General features: G+C 48.6%; 1 protein-coding gene and 1 long non-coding RNA gene across 2 annotated transcripts; both read right to left on the bottom strand.

Annotated features, from left to right (window-relative positions):
- Positions 1 to 4,708: 4,708 nt before the first annotated feature.
- SP9 (Sp9 transcription factor) lies at positions 4,709 to 7,221 on the bottom strand. Its single transcript, XM_037850031.1, has 2 exons — positions 7,079 to 7,221; positions 4,709 to 6,139 (listed from the first exon to the last, which is right to left on the bottom strand). The coding sequence occupies exons 1-2, from the start codon at positions 7,097 to 7,099 to the stop codon at positions 4,709 to 4,711; spliced, it is 1,452 nt and encodes a 483-aa protein (XP_037705959.1). The 5' UTR covers positions 7,100 to 7,221.
- A 5,335-nt stretch (positions 7,222 to 12,556) lies between these two features.
- LOC119544675 lies at positions 12,557 to 15,407 on the bottom strand. The gene is made up of 3 exons (XR_005218897.1): positions 14,660 to 15,407; positions 13,901 to 14,037; positions 12,557 to 13,677 (listed from the first exon to the last, which is right to left on the bottom strand). It is a non-coding gene; the product is annotated as an uncharacterized LOC119544675 (long non-coding RNA).
- Positions 15,408 to 20,437: the final 5,030 nt, after the last annotated feature.

The raw sequence follows: 20,437 nt of genomic DNA, 5'->3' as shown, positions 1-20,437 counted from the left end.
CTCACTTCCCTCCCCTTCCTAGGGTGTCTGGAGGCACGCGACGGTCTGGTCGTCCGGTTTGATCAGCTTGGCCCCGGCCGATGCCGCATCGTCCACGCGGGCTTCGCCTGCAGGGAGCCCGCGGATCCCACGGCCAGGTCCCCATCCCGGGGTCCACATCGCTGCCGACAGTATTCAGCGTTCTCAATTCTGAGTTAGAAGACCCTGGAGTTGACTTGAAAAGGATGTTAAATGCGACAATTCTAAGACTGGGGCCAAGCGGGGCATTGTTTTGTTTGTTTTGTTTGAATTTTCAGTTAACACATTCCAGAAACAACCCCCTTCCCTGGGAGCAAAAATACTGGCCATTGCTAAGCAGTGCCCCGAATAGCGGGGGTCATTCACCCCTGGAACACCAAATTTCGATTTTCTTTGCTTGATTCGTTGGGTTGCTGCAGTTCGCGGCAAACACCGGTCTCCCGGCGCTGACAGCCGCGAACCCGGCAGACAGCGCCGCCCTCCCGACTCGGAGCTCTAGATGGCGCCAGCGAGCCGCACTCGCCAACCTCCTCTTATGGGAATCAAGAGCGACTGTCAAACATAAAAGCAAATCAGAGTTTTCAGTTTTTTTAATGTGTTAAGAATGTTATTCCTTAAGAAAATTTGTAGCTAAATTATTCTCACTTAAAATAAACACTTAGTATACCAATTACACAAATGGGCGGGATTTATGTGAGATTTACTTCATCTGCATTTTTGTAGTGGGAGAGAGCCTTGGTGAATACAGATAATAGATGCAAATAAGATTAGAGTTAAAATAAATAAAGTTTCCATCTGAATAAAAAGAAATTCAATTTTATGCGACGTATAACGATTTGGCGGAATGTCCAGACACGCCGTTCAGGTGCACAATCTAATCTCGTCAAAATGATGTTTCCCTCATGAGGAAAGGAAAATTCTTTTTTCCTCATGAGGTAAGATCCAATTCATTCCGAGGGAAAAGTAGTAGCATCAGAAAAGGAAACCGCCGGGGGAGGGTATGGAATGTGGTTGGGGGAGTGCGGGGCCTAGGAAAACTTGCTCTTTGCTCCTCTATTGCTGAGGAAGCTACTGAACATGAAACTGCGTGAAACCGGGTGAGACGAAATCGCATTTCCCCACACCCGGGCCCGGGTGGGACTTGAGCCCCTCGCCTATGCCCTGGGGCCCCGGGCTGCGGCCTCCCGCCCCACACCAGCCTCCAGACCGCAGTCTTCGCCTTCGCCCGGAGCCCGGGCTCCGGCTGTTCCCTGGCCCCGGAGCCAGAGCGACCCAGAATGCCGGAGCCCCGAGGTGACCCCGGGAAGGCGCCGCCCCACCTCAGGTGAGGATCGAACTCTTCTTCTCGCTCGTGGGCTCTCTCCTCCCACGCTCTCCAGTTTGCTCTGCTCAGGTCGCTACCAGCTAGGGTCAAGGTTTCCCCGCCCCCCGAGGGACCCCTAGGACTGGGGGTCGGATACGGTGGCGGAGGTCTGTTTTCGCCTGTTGGTTTCGAGAGGGGGCGGAGGCCCCACTGCTTCTGGACTCAGGTTCCGCTTGCTCTGGTCTCCCCGCTGGACTCTTGGGCCTGGGCCGCCGCCCACGGTTCCCGGGAGCCGCGGTGATGGACGTCGGCTGACCCCGCGGGGCAGAGGCAGCGCGCAGAGGCCTTGATCACTGGGCTGCGGAGGGAGCGCGCGGCGAGCGGGATCTGCACCGCCAGGCCCTTTGATCTGCCTTTATTATCCACCAGAAACAAAGCTGCCTGGGCCCGACGTCTGGGCGCCCTCATTCCTCAGGAAACCCCACCACACCCTCAACTCCGAGCCGCCAGCCCACAGCCCCCAAACGCTCAGGGCACTCACTCTCTTGGCGCCCAACGCCACGGCCCAAGCCCCCAAAGTAAACGCAGCCCTGCTAGCTTCTCCCGAAGAGCAGACCTGAGCCAGAAGGCGCGGGGCTGGGAGGGGAGAGGGGTCCCCGGTTATGAACAATTTGAGGGAAGGCCAGAAAATGGCCAAAGGAAAGAAAAGCTAGAGGAAGAAGAGCCGGGCAGCCGAAACCTGCGGGGCCCTCAAGAAGGATTGGGGAGAAGCCACTGAACCTCCCTCTGCAAACGCCCGACTGGGAATCTTCGCCTCTTGTGTTTCATCGCTACTTTGCTACTTGGCTTTTTAGAGCAGAGTTTGCGGAAAAGCATTTTGTTGATTGTTAATAACAATAATTTGTTTTTTCCTCCCTAAGAATCAAAATTTTCATTCAAGTTCTCAAGACTAACAATAATCAAAAAAAGAAAAAAAAGATTCCATTGGGGCCGACTTCGCTTGCATTTCCTATTGTGTAAGAAACCTTTTAGAAATATTTTTATCTTGTAAATATGTACTTTATTTTCTAAATTAACATTTTTTTCGAATTACAAAATTACCTCATTTACCAATTTTCTTCTCGTCTCTCCTTCTCTTTTCCCCCCTCTTTTAAACTGGAGCTGTTAAGTTGGTGGTCAGAAGACAAAGAGAGTGAAAATAATTTTCATTTCAATAATTGCCTTCTGGTCAATTTAACTGTGCCTTATTTTGAAAGAGACTGTCTAAATGAGATTCCTGTCCCAAATGTGTTCCCAGGCCTGATCCCAGCCTTTAATTATTCCTGAGTTTTTTTCTTCAGAATAAGACGCCGCACTGAGTAATCACAAAGAAGTCAGAGAGCATCCTTGAACCTTTTCAGAAGCAGCGCCACTGATATTCAAATAACCTGCGAGGGCCGTTTGACGGCGCAGGGACCTAGGCATTTCCAATACACTATTTGCATAGATCAGGCGTCTTTGAAAAGGAAAGGAGCAGTTGTCTTCCATAACATTAAAAAGCCTAGTTATCAAATCAAGTGCTTAGTTTGGGGGCTTTTAAAACGTTTACATTTTATCTCAGGTTGCCCTTTACCGTTTGACATGCAAATTTGGTGCAGTTAATTTAGACAATTAAAAAGATCTTCAAGGGAGCTTTGTCACGGAGAATATTTGGAGTTTTCCCCTTGGACCAGCTGAGATAAAGTTGGCCAGAACAAATGATGTCTAGGAGATTAATTAGATATTTGATAAGACATGAATCCCTAATAAGGGAATACAAGGCACAGGGGGCTGCAGTGTGCTCTAAGTCAAAATTAATAACATTTAACAAGATTTTCATTTAGGCATGAAATGTCTTTTCCGGGGTATTGACTCTAGCGATTTATTCCCCTGAGTCGCCTCCGAACCTAGAGGGCCTTGGGAGCTAAAGGACTTCTTTTTTAAAAAGCTTTTCCCCTTCACCGGTTGTTTCTAAAGCGCTTTTTAAAAAACAAACAAACCCACCGGCGTTCTCTCTGTGTTTGTTTCCTCTTCGAAACGTGGGCCCTCCCCTGTTATATCTGCCAAGGACCCTTGCTTTTGTTAGGCGCTCCTTAGTTTTAAAATGTCACCTCGAGAGCTCTCCCATTAAGTAATACAACTACACATTCTTATAACCCAATTTAATTTATGCTGTTGATATACAAATAAATAATTTTGACTTCTCAAAAACATATGTATTATGGCTTTTATAACCCACATAAACCTTACATTACCTACAACTAACATTAAGGGAATTTTATCCCCAACAAAACAAGTCGACCCACATAAGGGTTATGGAGGGGGGAGCAGGATTTAAAAAAAAAAAAAAAAAAAAAAAAAAAAGAAATGTATTGTTCAGAGTCCTTTAATAATACCAAAATGAAAATATGATGTCAAGATTTTTTCACACAGATAAACGCATTTAATTTCTTTAGCTGACCTTAACTTAACGTGTTTGTGAGTGAAATGATAACTCAACATTTTAAATATCTTTTACATATATACTGACTTTCACAAAGTGCATCAGAAAATAATAAAAAAAAAAACTCCCTGAATTTCAGGAATTCACCAAAAAAAAAAAAAACCTCTATTCGAATGAACATTTACAAGAAAATAAAAGAGAACACAATCTTTTGAACCCTATTTATACAGACGTTATGAAATACAGAGAAACTCGCTAGACTTCCAGTTTAATTTCTCACCTTAAGCCTTTTTTGATTCTTCCTTGTTTAGGAAAAAAGTCTCAATGTAAGTGGAGCTCAAGCAGGACTTGGAGCATTTTATATATAATATAATCCACACAAAGGGTCTGTTTTTATAGGTCTCATTTGTTTTCAAATGTTCTGACAGTCCTTTGCTGGGCAGTGGCTGTTTTTTGAGAAAGGGAAAGAGAAGGGTGGTGGAGAGGGTTAGGCGGTGGGGGAGGAGGGAGCGTTTCCGTGTATTGCTTTTCGCTCGAGAAGTTTGTGCGAGTGGTGTATTTGTGTGTGTGCGCGCGTGCACGAGTGTGCGTGCTTGTGTTCGTAGGTCTTCGGTGTGTGTGTGTCTGTGTCCGTGTGCACTTTTAAATAAGTGATGTCTGTGTCGGAGGATGGTTCGCTTTTGTTCCTGGACCACGCGTTCGATTCTCGTCTGGGCGCCAACGGCAGAGGGGAACTACTGGCGCGGCCAGCGAGCAGCGGCCCGGGAGCCCTGCGCGGCTCCACCTCGCGCCCAGCCCGGGCCGGGGGCTTCGCTGGAGCCCCCGCCCGCCCGTTCCCCGCTCGCTCGGCCCCCGAACCTCTCGCTCGCCTTCGCTCTCGCTCGCTCTCGGTGTCTACTCGCTCGCTAGTGCCTCTAACCCGGCCTCTAAGAGTCGTTGGGGCCTGACGCGGCTTCCTTGCCTCCTGCGGTGGCCGCCGCCGCCGCTGCCGCCGCCGCCGCTGCCGCCGCCGCCGCCCGGGCGGCGCTGACGCCGGAGTCGTGCAGGATGAGGTCTGGGGACTCCGAGCGGGGTGTCTCCAGGTTGCTGGCGTCCGTGTCACTGTCGCTGCCCTTTTTGCCCCCTCCGCCCCCGTTGTGCGTCTTAATGTGTTTGCTCAGGTGGTCGCTGCGCATGAAGCGCTTGTTACACACGGGACATGCGAAGCGCTTCTCGCCGGTGTGAGTCCGCAGGTGCCGCTGCAACTCGTCCGAACGCGTGAAGCGCTTGCCGCAGAAGAGCCAGTTGCACACGAAGGGCCGCTCGCCTGTGTGCCAGCGCAGGTGCGCCTTCAGGTGCGACGTCTTGCCGTACACCTTGCCGCAGCCCGGGATGTGGCAGCTGTGCAGGCCCTTGCGCCGCAGACTCGCCCCGGCCGGGCCCAGCCGCTCCGCCTCCTGGCAGTTGGGGCAGTCGCAAGTGGCGCGACCCGAGTAGCGACGGGCGGAGCGCGCCGAGCTCCCCCCCGCGGCGGCGGCCGCGGCGCCCGAAATCATGGCGCTGGCGGCGGCGGCAGCCACCGCGGCGCTCGAGTCCGAGTAAGAGGGCAACACGGGCTTGAAGCCGTCCTGGGCTAGCAGGTGCTGGCTGGTGGAGAGCAGGTGCGAGGCGGCGGCGGCCGAGGAACCGAGGCCCGTGGAGCTGAAGGCCGAGTGCGTGAGCGAGCTGAAGTCGGGGTTGTAGGTGCCGAGCTGCGAGTGCAGCGAGGCCTGGGGGGCGCCCGAGTGCAGCGAGCTCTGGAGCCCCCCAGCAGGGTTCTGCACCTCCAGCCACGAGCCCGGACTACTGTGCACGTCCCACCACGACGACGCCGCGCCGTTGGTCACATCGCCCGCCGCCAGCGTCGAGTGGAAGCCCGATTTATACCACGACTCATAGGGGTGCGCCATGCCCACCCGCGGGTACAGGCCGTCGGCCGCCGTCGTATGCACCTTGGAAATGAAGGCCGACTGGCCGCCCGCCTCTTGCGGGGACACCCCGGCCGCCGCCGCCGCCGCCGCGGCGGAGTTAGAGAAGAGACCGCCGTAGTCGCTGCTGAAGGCGGACGACGTGGGCGACGTGGAGGCCAAGCAAAAGGCGCTGTTGGCGGCGCCCGAGCCGCCCGCCAGGCCGCCAGAGCCACGGCTGCCAGTGGCCACGGCGAAGCCCGAGAGGCTGGAGCCGAGGTTGCAGCTGGACGAGGAGCGCTTCCAGGGGTGGAAGCCGCCCTTGGCGAAGGCGCTCGACTCCGGCAGTGTTGTCAGAGGACTCGTGTTGCCGATCTTGTTGCAGGTCGCAGCCAGCATGGCCAAAGGGGTCGTTCCGAAGCGCGGCTCTTCCTAGAGTGGGTGGGGTGGGGGAGGGAGCAAAGAGGAGGAGAGCAAGAGGAAGTGGGGGGAAGACACAAAGTTCACCCGTGAGCAGCCTCGTCCCCCCGCGACTGGTCCGGGGTGCCGTGGCTCCCCGGCACGCGCCTCCTCCCCGCGCCCTCGCCGGGCAGAAACGATCACAGGGGCAAGGATCCTGGCGCTAAAAAGTTGTTCTTCGGTGGGGCTACAAATCAAAGATGCCTTTGTCTTCCCCGCCCCTGTTGCTGCAACCCCTGACCAGAACCGGCCTCGGGTGGCTCCACTAGGCTTTAGCCCGCTGATCTCTCAGAAGCCCTCAAATCGCCCTTCGGGGTGAAGCACGAAGGTAAACACGTTAACAACAAACACCGAGTGAGGGCAGAGGCCGACGAAACGGCCCAGAGGAGGGGTTCACTCGAGGCACATCTCCTAAGGGTGGTTACGACTCAGCACTTTTCTTTTATAATAGAAAATATTGTTTTTACTGTTTACACAAGAGAACCCCTGTCATGAAAACAGTAATCCGAGAAGAAGCCACCCAGCGACAGATTTGAAAGTCGGGCGAACTGTAAATATTTGTTAACGTGACTATACGGACTTCAAAACGATTAAGGCTGTTTTCTGGAAACACCACTGTCGCGTAATTGCAACAATCCCCGAAGCAATGGAAAAGGGGGGTTAAATCCCGAGGGGGGAACCTCTAGGTTTTCTTTAAAACCCAATAAAAAGGGACTTGCCTTTCTTGCAAAGGCATCTCCAGGGTTCCAATAACTTGTAAAGAATTTGTCCCGGAAATGTGGAAAGTGCTAAAAGAAGCCGAAACTGCAGTCGGGAAGCAACAGTTTCTCGGGAGCCGCAAACCGAGAGAAGCCATAACGAAAAATAACTCCAGTTAAAATGCGCAAATGCGTTACCACGCTGGCGACTTACCCCGAGTATAGACGTGGCCATAGCAGGTCCCTGGGCTGCGTAGTGGGGCCGGGAGCAGGGCTGAGCCTGGTGGCTGCTAGGAAAAACTACTCGCGTTCCGCAGGGCTCCCGCGTCCCAGCGCTCGCGCGGAGCGGACTCTGGGCTCCCGCCAGCTAAACTCAGCCTAAGTGCTAGGAGCGCCCGCTTTGAAGTGCCGCTGGCTGAGCCTCTCGCCCAATGAGGGCGCAGACAGAGCAGACGGGAGCTGCCCTTCAGCCAATCAGACGCGCCGAGGGGCCCGAGTCCGGGCTCCAGGCGCGTGCCAGTCAAGGCGGCTGGGGAGGGGAGAGAGGTGGCCGGGCTGGGGACTGAAGAAATTACAGTGCAATTAAAAATTTACACACATTCACACACTAAGCTAGGTTTAAGTGCCGTTGAAACTGAGACACAAGCCTCCCCGAACCACCCTGAGATGTTGCAAGTTAGACCTGACTGTCCTACTCCACTCTCCACTTGTGGGGAAGGAGGCAGTAGGGAAGGGGCGCCTAAGGGGAGGCCTCACCAGCAGGGCCCAAGTGGAGACGGAAATGTCAACGCTCACTTCGTGTGTCCAGGCTCTCCCCTGCGGGAACGTAACTCCAGCTAGAAGCAGCCCGCGCGCGCGCGAATTTATCATTGTCGTTTGTCTTCTACTCAGTTCCTTATTCCCACTGGATCCTGTTTTACTCACTTCTGATTCATATTGAGAAAGGAGTGAGAGGGGACAGCTCCTCTGAGAGGAGAGAAATAGGCCTCGCCGTACAGTCGACACCTATAGACTCGTTGGGAGGGCCTGCAGCCTGCTGCGTCCCGCCATTTACCCCTAAAGGTCTAAGTGACTTCCTAATTGTCTCTCTGGCCTCTGACCTAGGGGGTAATACAAGTGCCACTCACACCAGAAGCTTCTGGTGGTAATTGAGGGCACCCTTTGTACCGTTTCGCCAGCGCCTAGCTACCAGGTTAACCCAGTTGTCAAATATGACTAAACAGTGGGAAGCGCTGATTATCTGCCGGGTTTCGCTGGGGGCTGGCGAGGGGGTGGGAGGCATCAGAACACGCTGCACGAAGCCGCTTATTTTCACATTGTAACAACTTTGGAAACAGAGACCGGCGCTAGCCGCGTCCGCCCCCACAGCCACCCCCGCTAAAGCTGCAGCTTGCTCCGCTGTTTGTTTAACCGAGTGAAGATTTGCATGTCACGTTTCAGACTGCAGTCGAGTTTTCTTGCCCCATTTCCAACCCACCACCACCCCAGACCACCTGGGCCTAGAAGATGCTTTGCAGGTCAAACACACCCTGTTAAGAGGTGGGTCCTCCCCTACAGCTCGGCTTTCGCTGACTTGCCCGGGGACCCTCTCCCGGACCTCCACCCGCGAGTGCTGAGGGCGAGACCACACGTGGGTGCCTGTACATTTTGCAGGCTGGAAGCATTCTGAAGGACTATCGAGTCCTTCCTGGACCTTGTCGGTGTGAAAGGAGGTGTCCTCAGACAGGCCACTGCACGTCCTTGAGTCCCTCTGCAAACGCTGATCTGTTTGTGTTTTTCTTCTTTCTGGGTCCCGTTTTCTCTTTCCTTTCCAGGACAGCCAGAGGCTGCTTTTGAACCAGAAATACCAGTGCCCTCGGGTAAACTGGGTACTGGCTTTTAATGTATTCACATTTTCCTCCAAACCCACATCCCGCCTTTCTGCCCAAGTACACTTTAATTTGTTAACCACCAACCCTAAATGCTCGGGTGCAAAAGACGAATTGCTACAGAGGGGAGAGCAAGTATGAAAGACATAGAACTGTGCCTCCGGTGTTTCCTCTCCTCTTTCGCAAGATCTGTTGGCCCAAACGTGAGACCACCGTGGCGCTTCTCTCCGCCCCAAGATGGAGCCTGCGTGCCTTCTGGGTGCATCCCGTGGGTGGGGAGGGCTGTGTGGGTCGCTTTCCTTTCTTTTCGTTAGAATACTTTTGCTCAGAATGTGGTGCTGCTTCTTTTTTTAAGGCGGCGAAAGCAACAAGAAAATTATAACAGAGAAAGAGAAAGAAGCAGAGACAAGAAGACCCGCGCGTCTACAACGAAGCGTTGAGCCTTAGGGGGCTGTTGTGGAAATCGGGAAGACGGTGTGAAAAGCCCCCGGGGGGGCTGGAGTGCAGGGTTGAGAGGGAAACCAGTCATCCTGGAAGAGTCTCGGAGATCCTGGCAGGGGTCCCGGGAGCCTTTCCCAACAGGTGACTTCTGCCCTGGAAGCGGAGACTTGGTGCTCGGCTTCTTGTAGTCCCCGCGTCGATTTACTAATACAGGGATTGTTAAGTGGCAGCAAGGCGTTTCCGACTCACCCGGTTGTAGCCCCGGGTGGAGATGCGCTGAGCTTTCCCCCATCCACCACCTCCTCCGCCCCCAACACACCCTCTTCTTAAGGAAACCTGACAAAGTAATAAATAAGAGAATCAGAAAAGCCACTTAGCACTGGTGACATTTAAAAACAGTTCAGGCAGACACCTCAGGCTCCAGGCGCCCTTGTTGCCTTCCTCTCTTCCTTCTCCTCCTCTCCCACAGTTTTCCACGTAGTTCCAGCTGTCAGACTCTCTCTACGTGGGAACTCAGATATTCCTTTAGATACATGCGTCCGAATCACAATAAAGTTAGGGAAATCTACCAAGTCAACGCAGGCAAACACCCGGGCCATCTCAACACTAAGGTGGAGGTCCCAAGGAAATCTTTCCAAGGAAGTCCAGTTTTTGTGTGTGTGTGTGTTTTTTCTGACATTTTTTTTCATCTTCTAAAAATTTTAGTTTTTAAACAAAGATCAATGTGTTATGCTAAAGTGTTGAGCTGACTGTTAAAACATTTGGAGAAATAATGACAATGTAACAAAGGCCTGGTTTGGAGTGAATCATCACCCTTTTAAAAGTTAAAGCAATTTTCAGGAGAATAGCTTTCAGCAAACGCTTTACATTATTCAAAACGGCCAAATAATGCTCTATTATAGCGCCTGAATGCTGCCAGTCAGCCCCTAAGTGCAATTTGTGCAAAGGCCCCGGTGCCTTATCTCCACTTCTTTATAAAGAGGTGAATATAAAACAATTTCTTCCAAACCCAGACAGAGAGCACGAAAATTGCTTCCCTTTCTGCAATCAGGGCAATTTAACTGGAGTGCAATTAGCACTATTAAATGTCGATTCTGCATAAACAAATCCGACTGAGCAGCGAAAGTGGGGTGAGAACCTCATATACACTGAAACTGATTTTTTAAAATTATGTATCCGGGTCCTTTACAATTGATCCGTGACGTTCTCATCTTGGAATATATTTACATCGTAAATACACTATGGTTAAATCAACACAATTTTTTTGCAAAAAAAAAAATGTCAATAAGAATCCTAATAAAGAAGAATAGGGTAATTAAAAGAAAGAGTTCACTTCCTTTGAACAAATATTGTTTCCCTCATCTTGCCTCTCCTGAGAGCTTTGATCTGAGCAACTGCTGAAGTTGCTGCATTTAGGAGGCAAAGCCCGGGAAACAATTCTGTCATTAGTGCTGATCGGAAGGACTGAAGCTCCTGAGCCAGAGATAAAATGCTTCTCCCTGGTGCACAGGAAGCAGGGTGGGGACGGGGAGAACCAGTTATTTTCTGAATAACTAGATATTAAATATGAGGTTAAATATTAGGTGGCTGCCAGTCTCCCAAGAGCAGAGTTTAAGCAGCGGATACCCAGCACGAGTGTGGGGTGAGGTGAGTTGGGGATACTGGAGGATATGGGCAGGAGGGAAGGCCCTGGGAGAGGAGGAACCGCTCGCCTTGGCCCGGCTGGCCTCAGCCAAAGCCCCGACCACCAGGACCGGGATGCCCAGGGTGGGGGTGCGGGCATCTATATAAAGCATTTATCTGACCTGTCCTCCCACCTACCTACCTTTATTTATTTATTTGCTAAGCCACAGCGCTCCATTTTTTAATCATTTGCACAATTAATTATGCTTTTCATTTGCATGATCTACACCAGAGCAGTGATTACCAGGTCAGCACAGTGTGGGAGTTAAGGAGATACATTAAATAACTTGAGTTTAAAAGAAAAAAGAAACAAACAAACAAACAAAAAAAAAAAAACAACTGCTCTTGGGCACCATGCCCATGTTCACCTGCTATGAACAAGGGTGAAGGTACAATAGTGCTGTTGAATCGGTGAATCCTTTCCACAGAGGAATTTTTCAGTTGTAGGTGAAGATAAGATGTAGCTTTTTATTAGGAAGGAATCTTTTATAGTTAATATATTTATATGTTAAAAAGAAGCAGCATTGACATCAATTGGATAGAGGAAATTAATTGAAAATTGAGGAAATCTTCCACAATTTCTGTTGAACTTTCATTTAATATTTATTCTATAATACTCTCATTCCAGTCCTACTCTTGCAAATAAAAGAGCCAGGAAGGATCAAGAGGCCAATAGGCTTTCATCTTTTCTGTATCTGGGAGGTTGTCACTGCTATTTAGAGGTAGCAGGAGATCTAAAATTTTCTTGTTTCTGTGAGGTCTACTGGAGAAATTGAAAACCCTTAGTCTATTAAGTACATTCCAAATGTTTGCCTACACAATGAACTTTCTGCTGCTAGATGTATATAGGCCATATATTTTAAGCCTGCCTTGATCTGTTTATCTGAGCCAAAAACACATTAACAATTAAAGGAAAGACTCTGGTGTGTCAAAGGAAGGAAGGTGACTGTAGACTGTGTGATGATTTTAATGACTGCAATTATTGGAAGATTATTCAACAAGCTTCATAGATTTGTTTACGGCATTACTCAGAAACTATGGGGGGCCTATTGGGCTTGGGGTTTTACCTTCCTCCCTCTCTCACCAACCACCACAGAGGGGGCATAGACCTAAGCAAATGTGGCATTCAGTGATGGTTTTCTTTTTCTTTTTAAGGGCATCTCTTACCGAAATGAAGTGCATTCCTTGTATCAGTCAACTCTAGTGGAACCTTCTTTTGAGTCATTAAAGTGGTCTTCTAAAATGGACTCTAAGCTAATGTCAAGAAAAGCCAGAGGCCAGAGGATTTTGTTCGTTAGCCAGCTTCTTCGGAACAGGACACCAGCTTCCTCAGTTTTACCTTCCAAGACAGCCTTCAAGGAAGCTTCCAAGTCTTTCTCCTCCATTGAGGACTTGGAGGAGGCACTACAACTGCATGATGTTAAACAGGAATTTAAGCATATCTTCAAGACTCAGTACTGGAGGAAGTTTGGCTTGTCCTTCCTTCCCTTTAAGATACTTCTCTTGCCCCACATTATTTCCTATCACAATTCCTGATGTTGCTCTGTTAGAAATAAGTAAATAAAAGACAAGATGATTAAAAGCATATGGGTTTGTGTCTAAGGAAGCGCTTTTTTTTTTTTTTTTTTTTTTTTTTTTTTTTTTTTTTTACTATAAATGCAGTCACAGAGAATGTGAATAAGGAAGGTTTCTTGTCTGATATTACAAAATGATCCTCAAGCATCAATGACCAATAAATCACAGTGGTAACTTTGCTCATTAATGAATTACTGATTTGCAAATGAGATTTGAAAAACACAAATAGCAAATGCCCTCAGTACCCTACCCTTTCCTCTCTCTCCTGAGACTGGCACTGAGACCAAAGTGGCCTGGCAGGTGTTGGTGCTCTTCCTGGGTTTTTTAATCGTCCAGTCTCAAGCCTAAAGTGGACTTCGACTTGGAATCAAGAATCTTCCCTGTTCAAACGCGAGCCTACAGGACTCTGTAAGTGGCAATTAGGAGCCTATTACAAGCCATTAGATTGATCAATGTACCTTAAACAATGAGAATGATTTATATGGCTGATTTATATGGCGAAGAAAAAGAAAGGGTGGGGGGAGAACGACTCCAAATCCTTTACATCCGTCCCTCTGTTCTGGAGAACAACCATGGCCAGTATCTGTCCGTCACAATCTAGAACCACGAAAGCAATTTATTTAAAACAAAACCAAAAACTTTTCACGCAAAGACACAGACTGGTCTGGCTTTTCCGGTGGGTGGCCAGATGCACATTCTTTGCCCCTCTCTACTCTAAGAAATAGCTTAGAAACCGAGGCCTTGAGCAGCTGCCTATGGTCACAGCGACGCCACTCACCCCGCGGAGGATGCCCCGGCGCGGGGCCCGGCGGCCGGAAAGTTCCCAGCTGCCTCCCATCCCCCGGTCTGTCCCCGGAGAGAGGGAGGGTGACTTACATGTTTGTTTAACGGAGTATTGGGGAGCTGTGTGGCCTCCTAATTACCTCATGAACACAGAACCATTAGCCCTTGAAGTTTCTGCCGAGGCTCGGGGAGGAGCTGCGACCCGGCTTCGGGTGCGCAGATGACGCGGGGGATGGGGAGGGAGGGGACTCCGCGGAACCGAACTCTTCACCAGGGCTGACTATTTTAGCTAATCTATCTGGAGTAGACAAAAAATTACGACAGAGCTGAAGCGATCAAAGCTGGCCCCGCCACCACCTGCTCCAACGCTGCTTGCCGGCCCAAAGTCTGTAGTTGTCTCCTCTGCTAGAGACACTCGTAGGTCTTCTCGCGACAAGAAAATTCCGGTCAGTTTTTCCAGAGCCTGCAAGGAAAGCAGAGATGCACTTCACCCTTTCCAGAAGAGTAGAAGTCTCTTTGTCTTACCTTCCCCTCCCCCCAGTCTGTTTTAGCTTTGCAATGAGGGGAGGGGTGGAAAGACCCCGGGGAGCTGTTATAAGGGAACACCCTGTCCAACTCGGGCCCTGTTGGTCCCTCCTCTTCCTCCTCCCTCTTCTTTTCTTTCCCGATCCTGTGGATCAACTTACCGCTCAAGTCTTCGCCGGGGCTCCCAAACCCAGAGCTTGGGCATGCGCTGTTTATTCCCCGGCCTTGGTGGTTTGGCGGGAAAGGGCTTCGTCCTGGCTTGTTCAAGGGGGACTGGGACGAATCCTCTTGCTTACGTCTAAATGTGGAAGATGAAGCATTCAGGCTTGGTAATGGGCAGAGAGGGAAACATGTACTCGGGGAGTTGCAGTCTCTTGTCTTTTGCAGCCAGTGTGTGGTGGGAGCCTGATATTGAAACCCTTCTGGGTGGATCATGATTTCACACACCACCCCTCCCCAGCTGCTCTCGTCTGTCCTTTATTTGCCCCATGTCTCCACTCTCCTGAGCCCCTCTCTGAGTTCCATTCAATCCCCTCTTTCCTAGGACCTGTTATTAGGGCCTTACCGCTCAGTGAGAGACTGAAAAAGGAGGTCGGTTATAAAATTCTCGGCAAGGGCCCAGACACCCCTGTGACATCCCAGTCAACAGGCCCAACAATGGGTTGCCACTTCTACTTTTTCTCGATCTCAGGCCCTCTAGAGCCCAACCCTGAGCGGGATGACCTCACGTCCCACCCACCGATGGTCGATCCTGAGCTTTGGCCCTTTGCGAGGCCAGATGGACAACCTCCACCCTGTCCAGAGAGGCGAGGATACATGAGCTCAGAGCGAGGCTCCGCAGGCTTCAGACACGTGTGCAATCCCCCCACCCCCGCCGCCACCGCCTGCAGAGTGTTCCCTGATGACACAGACCCACTCACCCCGGCACAAGCCAGCGCTTCCGTCCTCCTTCCCAGGCAGCACAGGCGACGCCGCCTTGGGGCAGAGCACATCACCTTGAGGAAGCCAGCTCCGCGTTCCACATGCCTCCGGGGGAGTGGCAGTGTTCAGACGCCCCCAAAACAGCCGCGGACCTCCTGGGCACTGTGGTCGGCGGTCTTGACGCGTCTGGGCCTCCCCTCTGTCTCCTGCCGCGCTCGCGCGCTGCCTCCTGCTCTAGCCAGCCGGGCTCCGCAACTCCGCAGCCGCAGCTTCGTGAGCGCCCCTCTCTGAGAAGCCCACAGCCCGCCTGCCTACCATACGCTCCGTTACATCTGGGATGCATTGCCTTTAATTGTCAACCCCATTATTGTGATCAAGTGAACGTTGCTAATCTCTACATTTATTGTTTGGGTAAATAAGAGGCTGCGTTTAATCAATACTCGGGGCCCCAGCCCTTGCAGCGCCAAATAACTTAAGTCAATGGTGAAGATTTCAGCGTGTACGTAATTAGAGAACACGCAGAATATTCACTTCAGCCTAATTCCGCATCTCTTCTCCCACCCAGGGGAGCGGGAGGAGGGGACGTAAGGAATTTGCACTCTACAAGAGGTAAAGGGCAGGCTCCCTCCGCGGAAGAAAAGGACTTGGTGGCAGTGACACCGCACTCAGCGTCCGCGCGCTTGCCGCAGAGCGCCGCGGGTGCCGGGGCCTGAGGCACGACTGGGGACTGTTCTTGGTTTGGGAGCAGCCTAAGCCTACGCTCGGCGCCAATCTGATACCTACGCCTCCCCTCTCCCACCCTCCGCCGCACATACACAATCTGCTGCAGTGCAGAGGGCGTGTCGAGGGCGGCTCCGCGCTCTGCGGGTCCCCACCAGGCTGGAAGCCTAGGGGCGGGACCCGGGAGGTGTGTTTGCCCCAGGCTCCCGAGGCCCCGACCCCGGCACGCTGGCTCCTCCTCTACGCTGCTCGCTGCAGTCCAGTGCCCTGCTCGGTGCCCTGCTGGGTGCCCTGCCGGAGAACGCCACGTTCAGGCGCGCGGATCCCGGGTTATTTGTGCTTGCACTAAAATGGCTATTGTCTCCTAATTAAGAGGACTTAAGCTCATCTCACGTGAGAGGACCCAGGATTCGTAGCAGGGCTGGGCGGGTCTGACGAGGGTTGGTGTAGGCTCTCACAGCAGCTCGGCTGCTAGAATGCCCTAGAATGAGGGCCCCTGGGCCTCCGCGGGGAAACTTCGCGATGGCTGCGGAAGCACCGCACCCCTCCCGACGCCCCGGAGTGGGGCCCAGGAAGCTGCACCCGCAGTGTGAGGTACTGACACTTTCTCCTTGGGCAACTCTATCGCGGGGAGTTTCTGTTTCTCCTGTTGCCTCTCCCTCTGCTGCATTCCTGGGCATGTTAGACAACCAATGACAACGGCTGTAACCAGACACCCGCCTGGCATAGAATTCTCCAGATCTAAATAAGCAGGATTCTAAAGTCAACCAACGCCTCACTTGCAAGTTTGGGCTGTCAGCGCAACCACCGAACTAAATTACAGCTGGAGTTTGAATTAGGGCCCACAGTATTGGATGGCAGCTGGCCGTTTCTTATTTCTGGAGTTGAACAGTTTTTGTTTGAGATCTCTCCTCTCCCTGCTTTCTCCTTTCCTTAAGAGTTGAATAGCGTTTGGAATGAGAGAAATTAAACACAAATTTAAGTGCAATTCTGAAAACCTTTTTTTTTTTCCTATTACTCCTTCCTGAGCCTCCCCTCTGCCCACTCCAAGCTACAACCCAAGCCTGTGACTAGCCTTGTTAGATATGCAGATTTTTTACCGCTTGAAACCAGCCTCTCAGTCCACAGGACAGAAGCATATGGTTTTAGGCTTCTTTGGTGAGGATGTCAACTTCACTTCTTCTGGGGTGTGGTTGCTTTTAAACTAGGACAAGGAAGAGAAAGGCCAGGGGGCTGATCAGCACAAGTCCTTTGGAGACGGAGAGAGCTGGGTCTTTACAATGCTGTGACCTCGGGTGGGCCACCAGACTTCTCAGTGTCCTCGTCTCTAAGATGAACCCAATGATTTCTACTTGGAAGGATTGTTATGAAGTTTAAATAAAATCATGTATGGGGAAATTCCTAACAATGTGCTCTATAGTTATTCCATTTTCCACTGAAATTGAATTCCCAGCTAAAAATTCCTGGGAAACCAAAGGCTAAAGCCAAAGGTCACTATTAAACAGAATTTTGGTGTGTGCTAGGAAGCTCAGGGCCTAGTACAGAATTAGGTTGGATGAAGATGAATGCAACATTTCTCAGCTGCCTCTTTGGGAAAGAGTAAGGTTAACTGCTCCATTTAGCAACACCTGTGAAGGTCTGGCCTTCACAGGTCTGCACTTGCGAAAGAGGAGGCAATGCACAGTATCAAATAGTAATAGCTAATAATTATTGAGCACTTTAATATGCTAGGCACTCCGCCAAGTGCTTTATACAAGGCGTCTCATTTAATCTAAATAATCTTATGAAGTATTATTATTTTTGCATTTTTAAAAAGTTTTAATTTTGAAATAATTTCAGTCTTACAGGATGGATGCAAAAACAATACAAAAACAATTCAGAGAGCTCCAATATCCCCACTATCCAGGTGAGTAATGTTGATAGCTTTGTTTTCAAACTTTTATTAAGGAAAATTTCATATATATTTGTAAAAGTAGAGAGAATACTATAATGAACTCTATGTCCACACCTACCATGAGTGATTGTCATCTCAAATTCCAGACATCACTCTATTTATAAATATTCTGGTATGTATTTCTAAAAGATAACTCTTCAATAAAAGAAAACCACAACACTAAGTTAAAATTATACCTAACCAAATTTGAAACAATTCCTTAATATTATAAAATATCTAATCAGTATTCACATCTCCTCATTTGTCTCATAAATGAATTTTTACAACTCGTCTTTTCGAATCATATCTAAACAATAGCCACATGCAACATTTAGTTGATATGTCTCTGAAGTCTGTTTTAATCTGTAGGTATCCATCCCTCTTTTTCTTTCCTTGAAATTTACTTGCTGAAGTAACCAAGTCATATCCTGTAGAGTGATATTCTTTTTATAAATGAAGAAACTAAGGATCAGAAAAATTAAAGGAATTTAGTAAGAGGTAGAAAAGGAATTAAGGCCTAGCTATGTCTGACTCCAAAGCCTAAGCTCCTAATGGCTCTATTATAGTGCCTTTAAATCAAGTGATGAAAAGCAAAACACAGGAAAAACATAATCACCCATAAAAGATTTCAGAACATGCATGACTCCTGTGAGTAACCAATTCCTTCACCAAGTGCCTGCAGAAAACTAGTCACTTAAAAACCCAGACAGGGTTTGAAATGTGGGAAGAAAAATTGGAAACAGGGTAACCCAGTATCCTCCTTATGTTTTGAATCTGACTAAATAATTCCTGCACGCAAATGTATCTATAACATGAAGGGATTTTTATTTCCAACAAATATTTAGCAAGACAAAAAAAAAAAAATTTCTTGAAACAATCTACCAGTTTCCTTTTTCTCTCTTCTCCATTTTCCTCCTATTCTCTTTCCTCTGTTCTCTAAGTATAGCTAGATAAGGAGAAAACATCCCTTTCAAGTAGTTATTTTAAAATACCAGTCAAATTAACGATTTAGTAGTTTGATATGTGATATCTGGCTTTTGTTACCATAGTTTTGAAACCATAGTTACCCTAGCAACTGAATACATTTTTTTGTTAAAAAAAATTTTAGCTGTCTGAAGGAGGGGAACAAAAAGAAAAAGAAAACTTCTTGCCAGAATTTTCCCGTAATAGCTTCCATTAACTGCAGTGACTTCTATTGGCAAGGCCAGTGCTACTGTCTCCTGCTGTCACCAGTCATTCACTGTTCTAGCAGATATTTGTTTGATAAGGCCAATTTGAGTTTTATAAAACATTTATTTTTTTTCACCTCCAAGGAGCAAATACCAGTAAGGATGGGATTCAGTGTTTATCATGGGGTACAAAACAAGGGACTCAACCTGCCAGTGGAGCTTCTAGGTGAAAAGAAAAACTAAAACAGATCTAAAGTCTTTACTTTTTTTTTTGAGGGTGTGTGTGTGATTAAAGGGCATTAGATCATTCTCTAGAAACTTGCAAGAGGAAAAGAGTAGTCTACAATGGAATCTTTCTGGAAATACCGGATAACTGTGCCATTGACAAAGAGACCAGTGATGCTAGTTAGTGAGATAAGTGAATAAGAGAGGGAGTGATGAAAACTGAGTTGAGTTTTATAGATTTGATAAATCATGTGTTGGCATTTCAAGGAGGTGAAGTAGAGAAGAATCAGCAAGGAAACAAGAATGTACATTTAGGCTTCTTAGAGCGACAAGATTCCTTGTGCATGGGGGAGAATGTTTACTTGCTTCTGAACACGAGTCCCCTAACAATCATGTCCTTGATGCATGTAGATCTAGGTTCCTCTTGTTTAAAAAAAATACAAAACTGATTTTATAAAATCGCAAATACTTTTTCTTAAATAAAAGGAAGGTTGGTTTCTAGAACTGGGGCTACAGTGTGGGTAAGTCAAAAGATGGCAAAAAAGTGTTAATTCTGCTTCTGTTAGAAAGCCTCCTTTTTTTTTTTCTTTTTTTTAAATCTTCATTTTATTGAGATATATTCACATACCATGCAGTCATACAAAACAAATCATGCATTCAGTTGTTCACAGTACCATTACATAGTTGTATATTCATCACCTAAATCAATCCCTGACACCTTCATTAGCACACACACAAAAATAACAAGAATAATAATTAAAGTGCAAAAGAGCAATTGAAGTAAAAAAGAACACTGGGTGCCTTTGTCTCTTTGTTTGTTTGTTTCCTTCCCCTATTTTTCTACTCATCCATCCATAAACTAGGCAAAGTGGAGTGTGGTCCTTATGGCTTTCCCAATCCCATTGTCACCCCTCATAAGCTACATTTTTTATACAATTGTCTTCGAGATTCATGGGTTCTTGGTTGTAGTTTGATAGTTTCAGGTATCCACCACCAGCTACCCCAATTCTTTAGAACCTAAAAAGGGTTGTCTAAATTGTGCGTAAGAGTGCCCACCAGAGTGACCTCTCGGCTCCTTTTGGAATCTCTCTGCCACTGAAGCTTATTTCATTTCCTTTCACATCCCCCTTTTGGTCAAGAAGATGTTCTCCGTCCCACGATGCCAGGTCTACATTCCTCCCCGGGAGTCATATTCCACGTTGCCAGGGAGATTCACTCCCCTGGGTGTCTGATTCCACGTAGCGGGGAGGGCAGTGATTTCACCTTTCAAGTTGGCTTAGCTAGAGAGAGAGGGCCACATCTGAGCAACAAAGAGGCATTCGGGAGGAGGCTCTTAGGCACAATTATAGGGAGAGAAAGCCTCCTTTTATAGATGTCTTGGAGATTGTTTATTTAGGAATTATGCAGAAAAAGTTAAAAAAAATTCTGGAATAGGAAGTTCTTCTTTGCAACATAATGGCTCAATAAAGTTTGAAAGAATGAAGGTTCCGGCCCTTGAGATTTTATTTTAGATTGCCCTACCTAGGTATAACATATTGACTTGAAGAATTAACATTTTGTGCCAGGGTGAGAACTAAAAGAGAGAAAGAAATAAACCATGCTGGTTTTATTATGTCCCCCAGAAAAGCCATGTTATTTAATGCAGTGTGTGTGTGTTTGTGTAGGGGGGGTACTTATTAGTCTTGATTAGGGTGGGACTTTTTGATTAGTTTGTTTCCATGGAGATGTGA

This window comes from Choloepus didactylus, chromosome 9 (assembly GCF_015220235.1).
Source record: "Choloepus didactylus isolate mChoDid1 chromosome 9, mChoDid1.pri, whole genome shotgun sequence".
Classification (NCBI taxonomy): Eukaryota; Metazoa; Chordata; class Mammalia; order Pilosa; family Megalonychidae; genus Choloepus; species Choloepus didactylus.
This window is presented reverse-complemented; position numbering and strand designations above follow the sequence as displayed.